At 43.1% G+C, this 22418-nt stretch overlaps 2 protein-coding genes across 3 annotated transcripts in view; one reads left to right on the top strand and one right to left on the bottom strand.

The window, feature by feature from the left end:
* The first annotated feature begins 8773 nt into the window (after window positions 1–8773).
* APOBEC2 (apolipoprotein B mRNA editing enzyme, catalytic polypeptide-like 2) lies at window positions 8774–18136 on the top strand. Its single transcript, XM_009327400.1, has 3 exons — window positions 8774–9165; window positions 16411–16958; window positions 17543–18136. The coding sequence occupies exons 1-2, from the start codon at window positions 9041–9043 to the stop codon at window positions 16949–16951; spliced, it is 666 nt and encodes a 221-aa protein (XP_009325675.1). The 5' UTR covers window positions 8774–9040; the 3' UTR covers window positions 16952–16958; window positions 17543–18136.
* A 577-nt stretch (window positions 18137–18713) lies between these two features.
* OARD1 (O-acyl-ADP-ribose deacylase 1) overlaps window positions 18714–22418 on the bottom strand; it is a 5347-nt gene continuing 1642 nt past the window's right edge. The window contains exons 1-6 of one of the 2 annotated variants that reach the window (XM_009327399.1): window positions 22324–22412; window positions 21935–22002; window positions 21231–21375; window positions 21021–21079; window positions 20544–20656; window positions 18714–20212 (exon numbers count right to left, since the gene is read on the bottom strand). In XM_009327399.1, coding sequence (XP_009325674.1) covers window positions 20110–20212; window positions 20544–20656; window positions 21021–21079; window positions 21231–21375; window positions 21935–22002; window positions 22324–22399 — 564 coding nt within the window. In that variant the 5' untranslated portion in view covers window positions 22400–22412 and the 3' untranslated portion in view covers window positions 18714–20109. Of the gene's footprint in view, window positions 20213–20543; window positions 20657–21020; window positions 21080–21230; window positions 21376–21934; window positions 22003–22323; window positions 22413–22418 lie in introns of those variants that run through there. The other variant, XM_009327398.1, reaches the window with a different exon arrangement.

Here is a 22418-nt window from a genome sequence, read left to right as displayed (position 1 = left end):
TGTGAACCAAGATCTAATAATTTGGGGAATTCATTTTGGGACAGGCATGAGAATGCGACGACTCCTCCCACCTTCATCATGGTTGTGTAAAAGAAAGGTTTGCCCCATGCACCCATGTGCTCCTTTAAAGTAACCGTGCATCCTTAACGTGGGAACTATTTTCTCCAGCACTGTTGAGTTTGGGGCTACAGCTGTATGGTGACCTTAATGCTATCAGGTCAAATTCCATTAGCCAAATTAGGAACTCATGATACCAGCGTAATTCAGAGTATCAATCCTGGACACCCCTCGAAACTGCTACCGTTCCCCCAGAGAGCAGAACATGTTCACGCACATGGTAAATCCCATCTCCTCTCCTGGGACCAAACAAAAATGCCCTTCACTCATGCACACCAATTTTTAAGAACTTACTTGATTTTTTGCTATTTGTGCTGTTGCTTCATTTTCATGTATCACCTGGTTTGTGCTTTATACCATTAACTTTTTATCTGTCAGCTACCGAGCAAGCAGTAATCTGTCTTGTTCTGCTAGTGAAAGGAGACTGGGTACTTTGACTTCTATTTGTGGAGTATCACACTTGTTGAGTTTCATGCTCCAAGCTAAAGCAGCAATGATTAGAATGCAAATGCTTCTCCCAAGAGGAAATTTCTCTCTTCCACCTCTGTGGAAGAGAGAATTCCTTTTCTATTCCTCATCAGAAAAGAAAAACAAACATCAGTGCCTTTGAAAAAAATCCTTTAAATGTTGGTTGTTTTTTTTTTTAAGTACAGAAACACAAGAGCCTTTGTAAAATTTAAGGACTTGCTCACACTGCCTTGAAGGTTGTAATTACATGATTGTCAAAAAGCCCCGTGTCAACTCTGTCAGGTGCAGTACAGGTCCCAGAGTCTTTCCATTCCTGAATATTATTAATCAGGAAAGGTTAAAATACAAATAGTTCCAGAGAAATGGGACCAAGCCATGACAGAATCAGACACAAAAGGTGCATGGACTAGCCCTTGTCCATCCTTTATTCTGGCCCTTACCTTTGATAGATCTGAACCTTAGATGTTGCTGTATACGGAGAATATTTACTATTATTTTTTAATTGATAGAAGCAATGTATGTGAAGAAAAGTGGTAGGTGGATCTTCTTTCTGGCAGCTGACTGTAGATTAAGGTGGGTGTGTATACTTGCAAAGGGTGGGGGTAGGAGGGCTTAGCTGGGGATGTAAAATAAATTGTATTTGCTTTTAATAAAACCAAGCCACTTTTGTTTGGAGAATAAATCCAAGTTATTCTTGTTTTACTGGTTTGGCACTAGGTTTGCAAAAATTCAGGGGATCCTGTCTGGAGTCCATGGCTTGTGCTCTGGCTCCAAAGGGAAGGGGACTGGCAGCAAGGCTCTGCAGGGCTCCGGCGGCCAGACTCACTCCCGGATGCACGTTAGGAGTAAATGGGCTGTGTGGGTTTTGAGCCTAAAGGTCCCAAAGGTTCCTTCAGCTGGGGCACCTGCACAGCGTAGACATGCTCACTTGGGGATGCATCCCTGTGACAGGCTCCCCCATTACGCTTCACCCACAGCTTCAAGGTAAGGAAGCTAATCCTTGGGTTTGGGGTCCTTCATGAATCACGTCAAGCCTGATTTTTAGAGATGCTGAATATTCCCAGGTCCAACTCATGTAAATGGCAGAGCTGGGTGTTCAGCATGACTGAAAGCTGGGGCCAAAAGAAACAACACCAGTTGCTGAGAGCAGTTGAAATTTAGAATCGTTTAGGTTGGAAAAGACCTTTGAGATCATCAAGTCCAACCATTAACCCAGCACTGCCAAGTCCTCCACTAGACTATGTCCCTAAGCACCACCTCTACACGTCTTTTAAATACCTCCAGGGATGGTGACTCAACTGCTTCCCTGGGCAGCCTGTTCCAATACTTGACAACCCTTTCCGTGAAGAAATTTTTCCTAATATCCAACCTAAACCTCCCCTGGCGCAACTTGAGGCTGTTTCCTCTCGTCCTATCGCTTGTTACTTGGGAGAAGAGACCAACACTCCCCTCGCTACAACCTCCTTGCAGGTGATTGTAGAGAGCGATGAGGTCTCCCCTCAGCCTCCTTTTCTCCAAGCTAAACAACCCCAGTTCCCTCAGCCGCTCCTCATAAGACTCATAAGATTTGTAGCACCTTTTTAAAATTTGGTCATCTATCTTGTTCTGCCATTTTGATCCCATCCATTATTTTCCCCTTCTAGCTACCCGACACCTTTATACAGGACTGCTGCTGCAAGCATGTTGCTGTACTCTCCCGAGTAAAAGCTGCATAAGAATAGGACGTTGAATAGATGTGGCTGTAAGCAGGAGTAGGACTATAAAGCATGAGCACTACAAGCAGCACTAGAAAGATCATAAGCTACTTTAAAAAAAAAAATCCTATATATTACAGGGCTTTATATAACTGTATGTTACCCCTGAGCTTATTTACAGTGGTGCCTTGTCTGTGTCTTCCAGAAAGCCACATGCCACAGGACAGGAAGACATAAATTATTTCTGCCTAAAAAGAAGCTAATATCTGGGCTGGAGATTCAATTCAGTGGAGTTAAGAATGATTTAGGGCGCCTGAACCTCATTATGCCTGTCCTTTCCCAGTTAGCGCGGCAAAGCCACGAGGAATAGCGATGAGCAGAGCCACCTAGTGAAGCCAGGAGGGATAAAGCAAGTCTTTACAGTGATCTCCGCTTTTGAAAAGAGGAAAAGTATTATTCAAATCACATTTAAGTTGGTAAGTGGCTCTAGATCTGGTTCAGACCCGCAACGTTTTAATAGCATTTCCAAATTAAATATATGGATACATATTTGATCAGCTTTCATATATTAGTCCTCTTTCCCCTTCTACCCATTTTTTTCTGCAGGTAAAGGAAAATCTGGAATCAAGAGTAATAGATTTTTCTGATCTTTTCATGTTTGCCCTCCCCATTTTCCCAGCTGGGGTGACTAGCTGACTTGTCCTTGTCTTCATTTCAGTTCCTCTTCCTTCCAGTCCACCTATAAGTGCACCAATAACTTCTCTTTGCTACTTGCATTTTCTTGCAGGCGGCAAAAATAGCAAAGGTTCCTACATGTAATATACATAATGGCTTGAAATCAATTGACAAAGTTAAATTCAGCAAAGCACCCTCTTGTATTAAAATTTAAAGCATCATTTAGTATATTTGCTATTTAAACAGATACACTAAAACCCCTTGTGTAAAAATAACTTTAATGACATTTCAAAGTCAGCCAACTAGAAAATATCTTAGTTATATTGTGCAGTGAAGACCAAAATCAGCCTCTGCCTTTGTGGATCTAGAGGGGCCCTGGTTTCCCATTAGTGCTGCGTAACAGGGCTTGTGCTCCTGATCACACGATGGCTGGAAGAAGCACGTGGCCACGCAGCCCTTGTCTGGATCTGTCCCTGTATTACAAACAGACCAAAGGGAAGAGGAAAAAACCAAAACAGAGAGGTGCTAGAAATTCAAAGCATGGTTAGGAACCTGGCTTGCTAAAATCAGTGAAATTTTGCCTCTGAGTGAGAAAGGGGATTTCACCCAAGTTCTGTTGTGCGTGAGCTCAGGGCTCTCCTCCCTGCCATACACCATCCTCCAGAAGGACCCTTTTTCCCAGGGGATCCAGAAGGAGCACGGGGAAGTTTTGCTTATGCCAGGTTTAACCAGGCGTCAGGCAGGCTGGATCACCTTAGCAGGCACGCAAGGTGTTTGTCCAGCCCTCCCCCAGATTAGCTTATGGAATGGATACCATGTCCCACCCAGCATCAGGGACATTCATAACCCACGACGGGACATGTCACGGTCTACATGATTCAAGCAGTGACTCAGACAAAGTCTGTGCATTTGTGACAGCTTTCGTGGGGTCATGGCATTTAGAGAGAAGAGCCACCTCTCAGACAGATCACCATGTCTATTGATTCCTCTCTTCAAACTCCAGCCAGTCTTTCCAGAAAGACGTATTTGATATTAAACTGATCGTTACGCTTGATCTTAGCCCAAAAGGCACATCCCCGGCTGCTGGATACACAATATTTGTGCATAAAGAAAATCTTTCTGCCTTTCAGTCCAGCCTCTTTTCCTAAGCCTTGTCTCATTCAATAATTTACCAGCTGTTCCAGAAAACACTCTGGCTTCAGCAGCAAGGAACTTTAATTGATTTGCTGATGTCTGGAGCTATGTTAAAATATAGAGTCAAATGCTAGAGCGGATTTGCTGATGTGTGCATGTAAACTTCAGAAAGCTGACTATGGGCCAGCAGCTCTCCCCACCACCCCTTCGTTAGCACGGGGTGGTGCAGAATATAAATTCCTGTGGCTTTGAGCACCTGCAGCATGGCTGGGGCTGACCTTCCGCTTGAACTGCTCCCAGTAAAACTGCAGCAGAAACCCAGCAGGAAGGAGGTTGAGCTGCTTGGAGCTGTCATTAACTTCCAGTTGGGCTTTGAATTAATCGGACAGCCAGTAGCGCCTGCCAACAAAACAGAGTCCTTCCCGGCTCTACAGCAGCGTGGTAATGGGTATGCGAGGGTTGGGGATCACGGGCCAGGGAGGCCCAGGCTTTAGCTGTGAAGATAAGGCAGGCAAGGAGGTGAGAGCATCGCTTATCTCTGCCTGCACCACGGCTCATGTCAGCTCTGGTGTAGCACCTTTCATGGGGAACTAGCACCCCGCACAGAGGGACGTGGGTGCCATCCAGGTTGAACCCATGGGACGCTGCAGCGGCCGACACCAGTGTTTCCTGCCCCTTCTTTTAAATCTTGGCATTGTGGTGCTGCAGTGGGAGGAGAGAGACAGGTGAGAGCCTACAGGGGCCGAGGGAAGGAAAGCTGCCTCTGCACATCACTGTCAGTGTTTATTTATTTATCATGTAACGGTAGTTACAGCTGGAAAAAGCAGGAGGGGGATTGCTGCCAGACAATGTATCTAGGGAGATGTTTTGTTAGTGCCACCAGCTGTCCCCTTGGAATAGAGAGCACGTCTGAACCATGACTCACACAGCCAGTATCTTATTTCACTCTCACATCTATCCAAAAATGTTCCTCCAGCCCGAGAATGCAATAAAAGCCTCCTTTTCCTGGCAAGGACTTTTGCAGCCAGGTCTCTTCTACTGCCCCTTTGTGATCAGGAAAGGAAAACAGCCATTTTAACCTCAGAGAAGTAACTCCTGTTGCAATTAGAGGAACAGCAGGTGACCTGCCTGGGAGATAGGTCAAGGCAATACAGTACTCTCTATGTGAGAGTTATTTAAGATGGGGAAATGTCATCAGGTTGTTCAGAGATGCCTCTAAAGTCAGCGGAGAAACTCTTCTGGACTTGGATGGATGCAGGATCAGACCTTAATATCCAAAACTCCAGCAAAGCCAGAAAGCTTCTTCTAGAACAGGTTGTCATCTTAGCCTTGCCTTGCTAGCAGTCGCCTTTGCTGGCAGTGTTCCCGTGCGGACAGCTCTTCAAATCTTACTGCAGGGTGGTGTCTCTGAGGTCTACTCCTCCTCATTACTTCATCTAGCTCTGCTCAGGCATTCTGGCCTCAATGCCCCGACACGGTGAAGCCAGACCTTTTAAAATAGAGGGAGACAGTCTGCCAGATGTTGCGGGACACATCTGTCATGGGATGGAGAACGGGCTCGGACAGGAAACCACAGCTTGGGTTTGTGCCACTGAGATGGAGTCGGCTCAATGGCCGATCCTGTGGCTGCGGTGCAGGGTTGTGGTCACTCCGTTGGAGGTTCCCCCCCACACAAGGTGCAGCTGGTTGAAGAGGGAAGAGTCCGCACCTACCGGCTGCATCCAGCAGGCTGGGTACGGGGAGAGGCCACGGGGCTCTGCTGGAAACGAGCATGGCTTAGCCCTTGCCATGGGGGAGCGAACAGGGAAAGGCAAGGGGCTGATTCTCATTCTCCCTGCACGAGACCTGACATGCACGTGGATCTCTTGTGCCTCTTCTGTGGCTGAACAGCAATTCCACTGTGCAGGGCTCTCCAAGCAGAATGAAATTCATAGTCAACTAAATAAACAATTAAATCAGTGGGGAGAGGGGCAGGGTGGAGGGCAGCCTCAATAAAAATGCTGCACAATGGCAAGCACAATGATTTTAGTTAACCGAAGTGCCATTGGGAGGTCCTTACGTGCCAGGGATGCGACTATCCCTGGCACCTCTCAGCAGCCATGCCCCAGCTCCTTCTCTGAACTAGCTGATGGAAAAAAATTTCCATCACTGGCATCAGTCATTAGGCCCACGCACGCTCTTGTACACATGTGCACACTCTGGGGGAACTAGGGTCACTTAAAAACAACCCAACAAAATTGATCAAAGCTTTGATTCCTATGGCTCTAACGCAAAATGTCAGATTGACAGCAACTCGGTGGCGTCCCTTTATATTTTTGGCGCAGGCAGACGCTGCAGGGGGGTGGATCATGACTATTTAGTGCACTGCCCTAGATGGAGCTGCGAAGCAGCTGGGGAAGGGCTGGATAGAGGTAGAGTCTCAGTGCCACATTCCTGAGATTAGATTAGAGCTCAGCCCTGAACCCTGCAGAGGGGCCAGGCCAGTGAAAGCTAAAGGCTGCAGGAAAGATGGGACCCTGGCCATCAAGAGCTTCCAAAAATAAAGAAAAGTGGGTCAGAGGGACTGAAGAGGGGCTGGAATGCTTCTTTAAAGTATAAGGGTAAGAAGGAAACAAGCTGTCACTCATTAAGAGAGGATTTCCATCCCCAAAAACACTGCCTGAAATGTCAAAGGTGAGCGTAATTGGACAGGGGAGTTGGAATTTGAGCATAGTTACCATGCAAGAGGAAAAACACTACACCTGCCCTCCAGGAAAGTATTTTAAGCTTAAAAATAAATAAAAATCTCCACCATGAAAATGAAAGATATATGTTCCACGGATAGGATGTCTTGGAACTTGTCAAATCCTTGATTGCACTGTTGTCACAATACTCTCCATGCCAGCTGTGTCAGTCATCAAATAAACAACTTCTCATCACTAGCAAACAGTGTGGGGGTGCTCCGTCCCCAGAATGACTGCATTTCAGTGATGTTACTAATGAAAAGCTACAAAGGATATTGTAGCACAGAAAGGCAGGCGTGTAGCAAGGGGGCTTGAAAGAGTAGCCAGAATAAATTATCTATGATAATATATTATTTATTATCTATGATAATGTTATCTGCCCAATGGCATAAATTTATTTCACCTTGTGATAGTGCAGACCCCTCTGAAGTTCTAAAGAGCTGACTACAACAGTATCACAAAGACTGAGTTTGGCCTGAAAGCAGGTATTCACACCTATTTGATTTCTAAGGCATACAGTTTATTCTCCTCAAACTAAAAGCAGGTTTTCCACTATGTCCAGACTGAATACTCGATCAAATATAGCTTAATATTTCATATTTATCCAGATCTTGATGATGGTGGGTTCTGAACTAAGTGCAGAACCCAAGATACTGGAGATTTGATTTCCAGTATGCTTTGGCTAAAACAGGAGTTCTGCACAGCTACACATTTTCCATTTACTTTCACCCTCACGGCGTAGCAGGATTAGTCTCTGAGAAAAATCTTACTCAGGTTTTCATTAGGCTTGGCTCACGTGGGATTTATACAAACTTTAAATTATTTCAATTTAGAGTGAGAAATTGGAAGAATGTCACATAATCCTGAAAAAAAAAAAAGACAACCCCCCAACCCAAACAGATAAAACTCTTTTTAGAGTTCATGTGAAAGCTACGTTACCCCCAAGTATCCTTCTAAGTTTCCACAGCCTCTTCAAGAAATCTGCTTGATACAGTGCTGAGCAAACGAAACATCCCAAACTCGTGTCAATAAAATCTTTATAGTCCTTCTCATTTCTCTTTGTATGAAAGGCGGATTCCACACCCACACTAGTTCAGGCAAATCCCAGTAAGTACCTTACCAGAATGTCTCCAGTACTCTGTCCTTGGCACGCTGCTGACACCAACCCCAGTTATTACTGCATAACCACACACACTTCACTTCTCATCACACCTCCACCACAGGCTCTCATCCGTCTGATTCTTTGGCTCCAGTGCAATCACTTGTTCAACACCTGCATCCTCTGTGGCAGCAAAGGTGAAAGAAACAAAGAAATACTGCAAGAATCACTAAGGCCAGCGTTTTCAAATGCTTACTCTTACCTAGCTATGCTATCGCTCCCAGCATGCTGGGTACTTTTCAAACATTCAGGCAACAGAGAGAAAAAATACAGAACAATGGGCAGATGCTCAGCACATGCACTTGGAATTGCCCTGCACCAGAAATACTGCCCCACTGTGAATTATAAGGTTGACTTTAAAATATCTGGGGGAAGGTTCTGGTTTGCATTTACACCAGTACGATCTGACACCAACTTCAACAAGCAAGATTTCGCCCTGTTCGGCTCCTGTTTTCAGTGTCCCTGCGTGGACGAGCAGGGTGGAAGGAAAGGTAGGTCTCCTGCTCCTCTGAGCACTCCTGTTGTTATGCTCCAGGTGGCCCATGAGGCCAAATCCACCACCAATGGGGATTTTTCAGCAAACCAAATGGGGACTGCCCCTTTCCCCTCTTGCCTGAGCCAAAACAGTGGTCCCTGAAGGTCAGCAATGTAATAAACTGGCAAAAGAAGGTAGATGGAGAAGCTGCCAGCTCTGCATCTTGCCAACTATCTGTCACACTAACGGATAAATAGATACTTATGCTTCCAGGATTTTCCATCCGTTGCTTAACCCGCCCACGGTGAAGTCGTCACTTAATTTTAAATTAAAAGGGGAGCAAGAGGGATTGTTAAAAAGACCTAGAGAAAGCAAGGGAAGGAGGCGACATCTGAGAGCCCTGGGTCATCCTACCCCATCCAGCCTCTATCGTTGCTGCTTTGTTCCATATTTAGCTCCTGACAACTGTGCCTAGCGCAGGAACTCCCGGCTCTGTTTTTCCCTCCTCCCTCTGCTGTCTCCTCTCTCTTAGAGCTCTCAGAAATTGCTTTCTTTTTCCCAGTGGCCATAACTTAATACCCCTATACTCAAGAAGATGGCAGAAAAGCAGGAGGAGCCCAGCAACACGCAGAATGGTGAACCCGACAACGCAGAAGAGGGCGAAGAAAAAAAGAAGAAGTTGAAGCGGGAAGACCTGCCACCATTTGAAATTGTGACAGGGTAAGAGGTTTAGATATAAATATGAGGGTGCAAAAGAATGAAGTGGGGATATTCAAAGGTCTCTGCCTCAGCTTTTATGTTGGGTAATTAAAGACGGTATCTTCAGCCAGCGCACTTCTGAGTATTAAATGATGTAAGTATGGCTTTCATTATTGTGGGGTTTTGTTAAAAGTTTCACTGAGTTTTACAGAGGATGGATTCACACAAGGCAGGCAGACAAATCTCTTTGTTTTATACAAGCAAGTCTGTTTCTATAGTGTTGACTGCTTCCTTTACAGTGCAAGTAGTCCCACTGACTGCAATGGGATCACTTGCCTGATGATACCAGGACGGAAGGTATTGGCCCTTGATGAGCACTGAATATTGATTTCTCGGTGTGATCAATGGCTCTTGTATGAAAGTTTCTCTATCTGTAGATTAGGAAAAATACCCCTGCTATGGCTGATTTGCTTTATGGACCTAGGGGATAGATTTTTCAAGAGAGCTAAAAGTCCACAATTTCAAGGGCTCCACACCCACAGCTGGAACGTGACTTTCAAAAAAGCCTAAGTCACAGAAAGGCACCAAAACAATAGGCAGTTCTCAAGACAGCAACGCAGCAAGCAGCTCCTTTTGCTCCAGTGAGCCTGGCCTTTGAAAAAGGCAGATATAACAGAGCTCTACTAGGAAGCTGAACTCTGTCAGACATAAGCAACGAGAAAAAAAACGTGTAATCTGCTATCTCTAAGCATTTCAAAATGCTCATTGTAGTAGTAGCAAGATGCCCTATGTAGTTCTTCCCTCTGGTCTCCCTTAGCTGTCACCAAGGCAGTGTTCCCAGCTTGTAAACCAAAACCATGATTTCTTCCATCTGCTTGAACATAAAGCTCAGGCCAGACTCTTAAAATCCCACTTGGAATCCTTCTGCCTGTGACATGGTCACTGCTAAGAAAGATTAAAAAATTTTGAAAAAATTTGGCTGGCATTTCTGAGAACGATGCATGAGGCAGGACAGCACCTATGTCTGATCTCACACAATTGGGTTACATCCCTGCACAGGGGTGAAAAAAAACATTTTCTTCTTAAAATATGTCTGCTCTGAAAAATCGCTTCTTGGGCTGGGATAGTTCACACACAGCCTTTGGTCTCTGTCATGCACAATCATAGAAATAATACATGCCTGCTAGAGCAGTGACTTTTAAGAAAAGTATATCCCTCTGCTAGGAACGGAGCTAAGACACCAAAAATTGTTTATATAAGCTATTGGACCAACAACACATACGGTGACAACTTGTAGACACTTAAGACATGCACTAAAATGAATCTCAATGAGGAAATTAGATTTTTCAGCCTTAGAGCATGTAACTTGCAATTAGAAATTGCTAAGGAAGTGGGCGGTATTTTCAAACTCCTTGCTAACCCCAACAACCCGGATAGGAATTGGTGTGCTAATCATGGATGAAAAATACTTTCTTAGTGTCATCCTGCAATGAAATTATTTGTTGAAATGACAGGGGTGTTGCAGAATTTGACAGGACTTTCCACTCTGGAAAGGCGGCAGCAAGAACGCGAGGGATGCCATGTGCTTGCAGAAAGGGATAACAATAGGAAAATTTTAACCTGCTGAGGCTTAGGAGTGAGCTGCACTGCTGGAACTGCACCGGGGCAGAGGTACTAGAGTAAGAGCGGCAGGCGATGCAAGGAAGCCTCGAGTTAAAGTCTGTGCTGTGGTACCTACATACATTAAGCTGGTGCCAGCTGATTCTCACATTCTATACGCCGATACCAAGCAAGACAGGAGGTTAAGTTTCTGAAATGAAAGTACTCAGACATTTGGTGAGGGACCACAGAGCTGTCACTATGCGAGTATTTATATCATCCTCATCACAATACTGTTTGGAAAGTGCTTATAAATATCTGGTGAATTCCTGCAGGAATCATGACCAAATCTCCTCTGATTATTAGCTTATGACTAATATGCTGGCTATGAAAGGGGAGAATGAGGAAGTAAAGCAGAAATCCTAAAGGACCCTGAAAGTGGTACAGAAAAATCCAGCAATTCTTACTTTCGATTTAAGAAGTACCCTGTGAGTTTAGCCTGTGCCTCAACCTGGTACGATCACTGTTTGGATTTTTCTAATTATTTACAAATTTTCAGTCAATAAAGCCAGTTATGTGAATTATGAGAAAACACATAACTGCAACTGTGGAAGCACTTAAATTCAATTACACTGCATCTCAGTTTTAGCCCTTGGATTAGGAGCATCTTAAGACACACAGCCAAGTTTTCAAGCTGCTGCTTATAGCTCTAAGGAGTCCTGCTTACACAAAAAATACTGGGAACCTAATCACTCTCTTTAAGAATATTAACCCCTTTTTTGTCAACATTTGGCTCCACACAGTTCTGGATAAATATAAGCCCCATCTGTGAACATTTCATGAGGTTTAAGTAGACACATTTATTTACACTTTCTCCAGGGTGTAAATGAGGCTCCTTCTAGCAGTGATAAATCCTTGGTTCCTGCTACAGTTGATCACTGCAGACTTTCTATAATCAATGAGCCCAGCATGAGCGTGTTTATTTGTGAATAGTTGTCAAAGAGCAAGCAAAAGGACACTGATTTGTCAGCTCAAATAACCTATGACCTATAGTATAAATAGTCATTGAACAAATATTTAAATCTAAAGAATACGTCCTACTAGTTTACAGCATCTTTTAGATAATCCCACATTTTTATTCTCTCATTAGAAGTTCTAATTCTCTTCTCCTACCCAGCATGCAACAGCACTGGGGTCATGCTGGGCAGCTGCTGTATTCCTCCAGCCTACCTTATTTCAGCAAACTTAAAAGCACATTATCTGTTCAGTCCAGTACCACTCTTAGAGACTGAGGTTTCTGCCTCAATGGGTAAAATAGGGATAATAGGTAATAGGCAAAATAGGGATAATATTAACATTTGTACACCACCCGTCATTCAAACATGGGAAAATAGGCTTGCCAAGAACTAGTCATTTACTCAGGAACAGTCAGGAAGTATTCAAAGCTAGACCTGAGTTTCCAAAGAAGTTGGCTTAGTTTTATGTAGTAGTTGACACAGCTATTTCAGGAAGGTATTTTGGAGCTCAGTTGTTTGGAAAGAGTTTTAATCTACCCAAATAAAAAATACAATTACAATACTTCACTTTGCAGTAAGTTACGAGGGTCATCTGCCAAGCATGCTGTAACTCAAAGGTGAGATTATGCAGCACATGGCACTTAAGTATGTATGCAGTCTTACGGTACAAATGGTTTGTTCTTGCCCATTCTTTCACTGCTGAATCACTCACTACGGGGCTTTCCAATTACTCAGAGGACCAGAGACACCTTGCCCACATCCCCACTGCTTGGAAGAGTCACGTAGCAAGGACTCAGCTAAGCCCTGTCAGGACAGAAGTTTACAATTCACACTTGTGCCAAAACATCCTCCCTGCTCTGGTTTACATGGGATTAAGCAGATTCTTGCTAACTAGCACACACAGCTCATTGGTTGCCTGTGTATCCATGATCAGCAAATTTTCCAAGCTCTCAGCCAGCTACTTACAGACTTGGAAAATGCCCTTAGCTTTGTTTATATTCTTCATCGGAAACTTATTAATTAAGCTGATACATATTCCATGTTGCTAGGAGGACAGATTTAGGTGAACATCCCAGATAATCTTAGACAGGCGCCAAGATGATAAGCAATAAAATCCATCTGGAAGGCCTGACTAAATACACCACTGAGTCAATACATCCTGGAACAGATCGCTGCAGTTCATCAAAACATAGAGACTCAACCTCATCACTGATGTAACCGCTTTGCAGTCAAGAGAGTTAAATCAGGAATGAACTTCCGTGTGACTCTGATGTGCTACATTTAAATACATGATGTTATTTTAAAACAACTTACTGTAGCCTTACAAACTTAGCTCTGAAACAAGGCAATGGGTGGCTTATGTCAGACCCAACATAGCTGGACTTCAAAGAAATCATTAATTAAAGAATCATTAACTCATTAACCAAAGAACCATTCGTTATCTAGGATATAAAACAGGAAAAGTGCTATTCCCGGAAGCATGTCAATTTTTTTTGTCTCAAAGAGCAAGAAGAGAAAAGAGTTCAGGGAATAAGAGGCACTATGCTAAATTAGAGTCTGATAATGCTCTTTAATAAAATCAGTGGAAGTCTTGCAATTCAACTTAAAGAAAATGAGACTCACTCTAACAGGTAACTTTAAGTCATCTAACGTAAGGGAACAGAGGTCAAAATGCTACGAAAAGAAAGTTAAAGTAGTCTTTCTGGGTAGTTTAGAACTTGTGCAAGCCAGTGCAAGTTTCCCTTATCTAGGCTTGCGCAAACTCTCAATGCAAACCAGAGAACCATAGACCAAATCATACCAAAATAGCATGATTTATTTGCTCATTAATGAAAATAAAAGTCTGTATCCACACTACTGCTTCCCATCCCTCATTAATACACTGCCTCCTAAAACAGTAATAGCAGGGAAGGCTCCCAAACAGGCTTTTCTATTGTCTGAGTCCTGTCTTGTGCAGATCTCATCTAAGTAGAATTGAACAATGTAAGGGTTTAATTATAGCATTTAAGAAGCAGCTGAAAACCTGTATCTAGTGAAATTTCTAAAGCCAAACTTGTACACTAAACTTCCACTGTCACGAATCAATGATATGTGAAAAGAATTATGGTGGTCCTTGACTGACAGCAACGGTAGATATTCCGAGTGTAGATGCAATTCTATGAACAGAATTGTTCCGACTCGTACATCTTCTTGCATTTGGAAGACTAATGATCTTCCTCTCTCAGTACAAGGTACGACTGTGCCAACCTAACCGCATCAACTCTCACACCATTTGGCTGGTATAGCACACTGATATTCCAAGCGAAGCCGTTCATCTGTAAAATCATACTGTTGGGAAAACCAAAACAGAAGTGGGAACTATAACTCCAGGCCTTTTATTGCGAATCTGTGTACCAGGCCCAAATGGACCCTAGATACTACTGTAGTATCATAAAAAATTAAATAGAGAGGGTGTTCTTTTATGTTTTAACTTTCTCAAAAGCCAAAAATACCACAGGACTTTGGCAGCAAGAAAATTCCTGGCTGCATTAAGATAAGTATGGAATATACACATACCGAAGAGAAATTTCTGAAACTTTGTAAGTGGAATTAAACATTTATGGAAAATTGTATTTAAACTTTTAAAATAACACAGCTAAAGCAGCTTGACAATAACTATAATTTACTCTGAGCTATGTATTTAGACAGCACACTATTTCCAATTCTTATCTAAGCAAAAAGCTGTTTGCTTATGGTATGTAATGTAATATTTGCAGCCAGGTATTACATGAAGAACTCCTAAGTGCCTGTTCCCTGGTCTTTCTATTCAAACACTCCTGTTCCAATCCCTCTGATTTACACAGAATATCATGCTATTTGGGGTGTTTCATGCAGTCCTAGCAAAGCCTTATCCATTGCACTCTATAGAAAGACATCCACTAATTTTAAAAGGCATCTGATCCAGCTCTTCAGGAGCAGTCCTTATTCCTGACCTGCAACCATCCCACATTTTCACTGTGGCCCATACCGGCATTTCCCACCAGCAAATTGACGGTACGTTCACTCGTGGTTCCCACATTACTAAGCGAGCATAACATACTGATTTTGATTGTCTTCAATCTTTTCCATACCCTTCACTTCCACTGTCTCTGGAGACATCTTGTGAGGCGTTGCATCGTAAATTGTTCTTTCCTCTCAGCAAGAACGACACTTTGCCACTGACTCCTGCAGCCTCATTGCTCTCCCCAATTAAAATTTCCAAGAGTCTGAGAATCTCTCCTGACCTTTGCTCAGCGTACCCCCTGGAGAGGCCTGACATTATAGTCTGACTATAGATGAGACAGGGATGAATAAGACACTTACTGTTTTACAAAGATTCATTATTGCCTCACTGGGAATATCAAGGTTACAGGTCCACCTAAAGCGCAGATGAGAGGAGTACAACATGCCAGAAGATTACTAGTGCGTAATAAATGAAATGTTGTGTTACTACTTTTCATTATTTCACTTTGGCTTTGGCTACTCCGCGCAGTCTTCACTCCCACCCTTTGTAGCATTTAGCAGGTCACAAGGCATGTTGTCAGCAATATCTTTTTAATTTTTCCACCTAACATTTTCCAAGTACTAGTTCTTGTACTGATGTACTCCACAGTTAGATGCCACAGGGGGCAATCGGGAAAGCCTGGCACTCCATTAAAAAGTAACAGGTACTATAGGATGATGCAGCTTTCCTTTTTCACCTCTTCAATCAGCAATGCATAAAAACTATACACAGTATTTTAAGGGACTAATTTTAACTTCCCTAAATAACAACAGGCTACATTCTTTGGGTGAAAGACGACTGCAAACACATTACTCACTGCGATGATTCACTTTGGATTATGCTCATTTAGAAACCCAGAATGGAAGAGGTGCACAACACTAAAAAAAAAAAAAGTATCTGAAGTTTATCCGTAGTATCCACGAGACAGTTATCAAATTTCAGTGGGAAATACACGTTCTCGTAGCAAAGTTAGATTTGATCTCAGCTATTTTATTAAACCAAAGTCACAACATAATCCTACTGAATATTAGTATTCAACTGATACTGGAAGAGTAAAACTAGAACAACTGCAACTAGTCAGTCACGCTTGCCTCTACTCAGAGGAAATCCAGACTGCAAAAGCGCTGGGGGTAAAACACTAATTAGCAATGCCAGAGTTATCATCCTAACAATTTAGGACAACAGATCCTGCACATTAACATCTCAACACTACACTGAAAGAACTGTATTAATGGCCTAGAAAACAGTAGAAGAACACAGTTCAGTCTACAGGTGCATTAAGACTGGGAAAATGCCAATTGCTGTCCCTCCTTACCAACAGTAAACATCATAGTCTCAAGAAATACATTTCAGAAGCAAGTTCCTCTTCAAACACCTCAATGCAGATACCAGAAATTCCCAGCACAAGTTTGTTAAAATTAAGTGAAAAAGACTAGGTAGTGAGAACGGCACCACACAGCAAAACTAGCTGAGTATCTTGTAATTTTTAATGTATTTTTATCCTCCTATTAAAAGGCATCTCCTTTTAATACACGGAGGGATGCAGCCATCATAGATGCAGCGACTTGTCCAAGATCACACAGGAACTAAACCAATCTGAGATGCTTCTCTCCTCTCCACTCTTTATAGGGAGCGCCTCCCAGCCATATTTTTCAAATTCCAGTTCAGGAACGTGGAATACAGCTCAGGCAGGAACAAAACCTTCCTGTGTTACGTTGTCGAGACCCAAGGCAAAGAGTCAGTGACTTCTCGGGGTTACCTGGAAGACGAGCATGCGGCCGCCCATGCAGAAATGGCTTTCTTCAACACAATTTTACCAAAGTGCGAATCAAGCCTCCGCTACAACATCACCTGGTACGTCTCCTCCAGTCCCTGCGTGACCTGTGCTGATCGGATAACTGAGACCCTAAAGAAGAACAAGAACCTGCGTCTGACTATCATGGTAGGGCGCCTCTTCATGTGGGAAGAGCCAGAAATGCAGGCTGCCCTGAAAAAAATGAAGTCAGCTGGCTGCAAGCTGAGGATTATGAAGCCTCAAGACTTTGAGTATGTCTGGCAGAACTTTGTGGAACAGGAGGAAGGAGAGGAAGCAAAGGCTTTCGCGCCATGGGAGGACATTCAAGAGAACTTCCAGTATTATGAGGAGAAGTTGGCTGAGATTTTGCACTGAAGCTCACGTGAGTGAGGATTTCCACTTGGTCACCCAGCTCCTCCTATTAGTATTACAGACTCCTCTTTTTTCTTCAGGTTGTTAAAGGCGAAACCCAGAGCCAATTTCAGTTCCTGTTACTCTCGTATGTACCTGGCTGGGTTTGCCTGTACCTGAATATTGAAAATAATCCTAGGCAGTAACTTACCCCTTCAAGGGTAGCAACACTACAGTGGGCTCCTCCACAGCAGACACGTAAGGGATGTGGAGTTGGTTTTTTTTTTTTTTGTCCTCAGAGTAAACACCTCCAGGAATAAATAATAAAAAGGTACTAGGGTCACTAGGTGCAACAAGAATACCTCATTGTTCCCCACATGCACAATATTCAGGACACATGTGGAAACAGTGAGAGGAATGTAGAGAAAAGGGGACTTCCCCCACCCCCCAAAGCCTAGCCTTCTAGAAAAAAAAAAAAACACCACTAAAGGAAATCACAGTTATCATTGCAGAATTCCTTTTTTTTTTTTTAAGGGATACTAAAGCGTCACCTATTTAAGCCATAAAACATGAAAGCATTTGAAGCTTCTAACATACCTCTTTCTCCTTTCCCAGGACCAATTCAGAAAAGACCTATGAAGAGATGCAACAGACTTGGACATCTGGGACACTTCTGCTTTCCAAAGCTTTGATTCCAGCAGGATGGAGTACCAACTTCTGGAAGACTAGGCCCTGATGGACTACAAATACATATACAACAGAGATCTTTGGTGTTTGGGATTTTTTGGTTTATTTTGTTCCTCCCCCCCTGCCCCAAACAAATCCATGCTGCCTCTGCTGATAGGAAAAAAGGCAGCAACATACTGTGTGGTTAAAGCCTTGAATGAAATGGATTGCAGTGGACCTGCAGGAAAGACTGCAGGCCTCACATACTGGGACTACTTTACAAGAAAAGATCTTAGAACAAAGCTGCCGATTAGATAAATGCGTTTAGAAAGTACATACTTCATAAATATTAAAAAGAAAGGGATTTAAGATGAAAAAAGGGTTTTCTTCCTCTGTCCTCCTCAATAATCAGAGCTATTATTATAATGGAGCCCTAAGTACTTGATTTCAAATACATCGAATACTTTCTCCCCTTGTTCAATGTTTGTGATATAAAACTGGGAAAAGCAAAGTGAAATAAAATTGGAAGTCACTGCAAAAGCTATAGCACTGTTTATTCCTTCTTCTCTATTTGCAAGAAGTCCTAAATTTAATCTGACAAGTGAGACATCCTGGGACGGCCACGTATGAAATATTTCGTAGCTGAAGTGCAGCATGATGAGAAGGGAGAATTACTATATGCCAAAAAAAATTCAAAAGCACATACAAGTGTGGAATACAGAGAGAGAATATGGGCGTTATCACTTTCTGTGTAAAGCAAGACACAGACCACACAAGGGTCACAGGGACGCTCATCAGCTAAGAAACTGAGTCAGATAAGGTTTGTTCTTCCCATCAGTTCTTCATGTTGGTTTCTCCTGCACCGTCACAAGCTGGAATGGTGCTAGACACACACACAGAATGCTGACCGCACCTGTCTCGTACCTCAGTCAACTGCGCTAGATTCTGGCATAAATTTTCAAGACAGAAAAAACAAGCAGCAATGAGAACACCCTTGTGGAGCCACTGTGGATTTCATCTCTTTGCCACTAGATTTAAAAAACAAACATAAATAAGCATAAAGACTAAATCAATGAGCAGTCTCGATGTCCACTCTTGATCGGCTTAATACTCCAAGTTCCCATTTGTCTTACTGAGTTTATTTTTCTTTCAGTTGTGTATTCAGCTACAGCAATTATCCACCAAAAACAAGTTTACAAAGGACGGTCAACAAACAGGGAGAGTAATAATATGAAGCTCTTAAAGACACAAACAGGATTTGCAGATCTGCATCAGCAAAGAAACCGCACAATACAGATTAACCCACAATGCTCAGAACACAAAACACTCCACCCATTCAATTCACAGCGAAAACCCATTTGGAACCCTACGTTATGCTAAAAACTTCTCAACCGTTATGTCCCATCTTTTAGGTTTATTCAACTTATCTGGCATTTTTCTGGGCATTCAGTACAGCAGAAGTCAAAGATTTGTTATTATGGGAGGGTGGGGAAAAACAAACGTGAAGGAAATGCAGAGTATATGACAGTTCTTCAGTACTGGAATCAAACTGTCAAAAATCAAGTGTTTACCAGCGGTCTGATGAACTGTGTTACTGATTTGCTTTTGCTATTGGTGACATCAAACACCAACCTACATATAACAGCTAAACTACAAATGCACTAAAAAAGAAATACGAAAAACAAACCTTAAACTCCATACTATGACTTTTTACAGCCCATCAGTCATTCACATGTGTGGGTTCTCGGAAAACCGAGTTCTGCAAACTATACCAATTATATGCTATAAAATGCACCCACAAGGTGTCTTTACACACCTCCAGCATTCCCCTTCAAAACCCAGCTTTCCTCTAGAATACAGCCACAACACATACAGACATAGGTATGTTTTTCAAAACCACCGTGCTCTGATCTGACAGCAGAGTACTGAAGAGCTATTTATTTAATGTTGACAGCATGATTCTTAGTGAGTACAATCTCGTAACAAAAGATTTTATTTGTGGCCAGAATGTAGAAATTAAATTTTTAGTCCTACAATGAACAGTGTAAGTAAACTGTATGCCAGACATGAACATTGCAAAACTTTAAAAAACAAAAGTGACAGGGCTCCACAGCTCATCATTATCAACCGTAACTACAAACCAACAAATACCTAAGCAACAGACAGCTCCAATTTCACTCTGCACAGGAACTGTCAGCTTTAAGTAGAAGCTCTACTGCAGGCAGGTGCTCCGCGGAGGACCAGTGACATCTGGTGGCTTGCAGGGACAGACCAGGAACTCCCACAGGGTTGCTGCAACACCCCTGCCTTCTTCACAGGCTCCCTGAACACTACATCCCAAACTAGCTGCTCTGGAGTTGTTTTTTTTTGTTGTTGTTGTTAAAAGCCACTGCCAACACAAGAGTGAGCTACGCTCAGACGAAGGATGTGCTCAGCATGCAGTTTCCCCCCTCACCAGTTAACAGGTTTCCACTCCTGAAAGCAAGGGAAATGGGGTTCTCTTTAAACTCTTTTGCTCACAGAGTGTAAACTGTGATCTTTATATCTGTGTCTTCAAACACTTCTCCAAGTATTGCTGAAACTTTATTCCAATCCAGGCGGTCAAGCCCACATCCAATCCTGGAAAATAAGACACCGAAACAGCTGTAATGGCCTCTTTTGGAGCATGCTGTCAACAACTAGCCCTTCAAGCAGCTACAGTTTTATGCAGCACTAACTCAGCTCACCATAAATCAACGTAATGCAGTTAAAATAAGGAAACAACCAAGCCTGTATGTTTTGCTATCATCTAAACACACAGGGAATGCAAATTTCATTTGCACAATTGAACAGAAGAGTTGAATAGAAGTGGATACTTGAACTCTTACTTCACGGTAGAGGATCATCTCTCAAACATCCTTCTATGCAAGAAACACTGAAATATTCACACCACAGTAACTAATTTTCTTACCTAGGCATGGAAATGTCAGTAACTCCATTGTTTAGACAGTGAGCTTTCATAGCTTCTAAACTCTTTCGCATACTCTCATATGTTGGTTTGTGAGAAACTTTCTTCTTCGTAATCTAAGCATAAACGTAAAAGGTCAGTTTTGCCTTTGGCATGATCACTGCAAACTTTTCTTTTTTTCAAAAACACATTCCACTACACTCAAACTCCACACCCAGACTTGCTACTGTGAAGGGAAAAAGAACTATGTTTCACAGCTTAAAATAGTATAGTTTAGCAGCTAGTTCTGTCAATTTGAAGTTTAAATATACATACAGAAGAAAGCTTGGCTCCTCCTCAACTAGCAGTATTTGAGTAATACATCTCACAGCTCTTATTCAGAAGAGCATACTCAAAAAACCCACAACTATTAAAGCCTTCATCATCACATCTAATACAGTTTAATTACAGGGAAGTGCCTGAGTAATGGCCCACTCTTACCAGGTAGTAAATGTATCGGTCCTCTCTTTGGAGAACCGCCACCTCCCCAGTCTTCTTTTCTAAAGTGAAGAAATGAAGAAGGTATTTTTAAAACCGTTACACTCCACTACTTAATCCCCCCGCACCCCAAGTAGCTTGGAATACCCTTACTGCTGGAAATCAAGGTTTTCCCTTCAGCTCCTGCATGTCCACCCCACGTGTATCACTCACGTTGATCCAACAGCTCTTGTACGCCTCCAAACTTTTTCTTAAAAAGAACAGCTATGCCTGCACCCATGCGACAATCCTCGCTGATGCAATGAGCCAATGAGTCCGTCTGGGGGCATGAGAAAAGGTCCCCCTTAACACACTTGATCTGGAAAACACCACAAACAGAAGGGTAAATAAAAATCAGCTGAGTGCAGACTCAGACAAGAGAATACTCAGGTGAGAGGGAATTTGGCAAGCCTGTACAGCAATGAGTGTAAGGCAGCGAGTTTAAGATGCAGTTCACAAGTAAATGAGTTGGCATGAATTATGAACCCAACATACAGGTAACTTTTCTACAAGATCAGTTATGAGTACTACATGCCAGCTGAGCAGTTATTTTTACAAAATCAATGCTTAAAAAGGAAAATTATGTAATAGTACAACTGGATTAGCGCACACCTTCAGCATGTGTGCTGAAGCACATACTGTCAGCATGTCAGTGCTGGATACCCCCAGACATTTAGTTAAGTAGGTAAGCACTGTGCTGTTGAACAGCATCTGCATCACTGACATAAGCACGAAAGCCCAAGAAATTTAGCAATATCAGCCACTTTCCTCCAAAAAGCCACATGGTACAGCCTGCTGCCATGTTATTAGGGGGACAGGAAGGTCTCTTTAGCGACACGCATCACAGCAGTAGCCCAGATAACCCATTTTCTACGCACTCTCTCCTCCTGATCCTTGGAGAAGTGGGTGGCCATGGTAACGTGGGCTATGGTGAAGACTCCTGCAGCTGGAAAGATGACGGAGAGAAAGACAGAGTTATTAAGAATCCCAAACTAGGCAATAAGCTGGTGGACCAGAAGGTGCAAGGCTGAGCCTACTTTATCTATGGGACAGCTGGGACAATCAAGACACCCACTGAAAACAGAAGAGGAGGCGGCCAGTACCCCCAAAAAGTGTGGCACGAGCTTTCCTGCTGCAGCCCCACAGCTCCACCCATGAGGTGCAACTAGGCCTCAATCTAGGGCCACCACCCAACTGGCACCCACGGGCCTTCCATCCTCCTCCAAGTCACCCCCGCCCCTTCAGGAAACCCTTCAGCAGGTCACACCCGCCGACGCGGTGTGAAGAACGATCCGCCGGGCCGGGGCTTGCACCACGAAGAACCTCCCCAGCGCCCCCCACATCGCCCAACCCGGCCCTTCC

The sequence above is a fragment of the Pygoscelis adeliae genome, unplaced genomic scaffold (assembly GCF_000699105.1).
Source record: "Pygoscelis adeliae isolate BGI_AS28 unplaced genomic scaffold, ASM69910v1 Scaffold197, whole genome shotgun sequence".
In the NCBI taxonomy this organism is placed as follows: domain Eukaryota; kingdom Metazoa; phylum Chordata; class Aves; order Sphenisciformes; family Spheniscidae; genus Pygoscelis; species Pygoscelis adeliae.
This window is presented reverse-complemented; position numbering and strand designations above follow the sequence as displayed.

Bases quoted from the DNA above. Each gene is read 5' to 3' on its own strand.
- APOBEC2 (XM_009327400.1), top strand. From the start codon at position 9,041: ATGGCAGAAAAGCAGGAGGAGCCCAGCAACACGCAGAATGGTGAACCC. The intron at 9,166-16,410 runs GTAAGAGGTTTA...CACTCTTTATAG, and splicing joins CCATTTGAAATTGTGACAGG to GGAGCGCCTCCCAGCCATAT.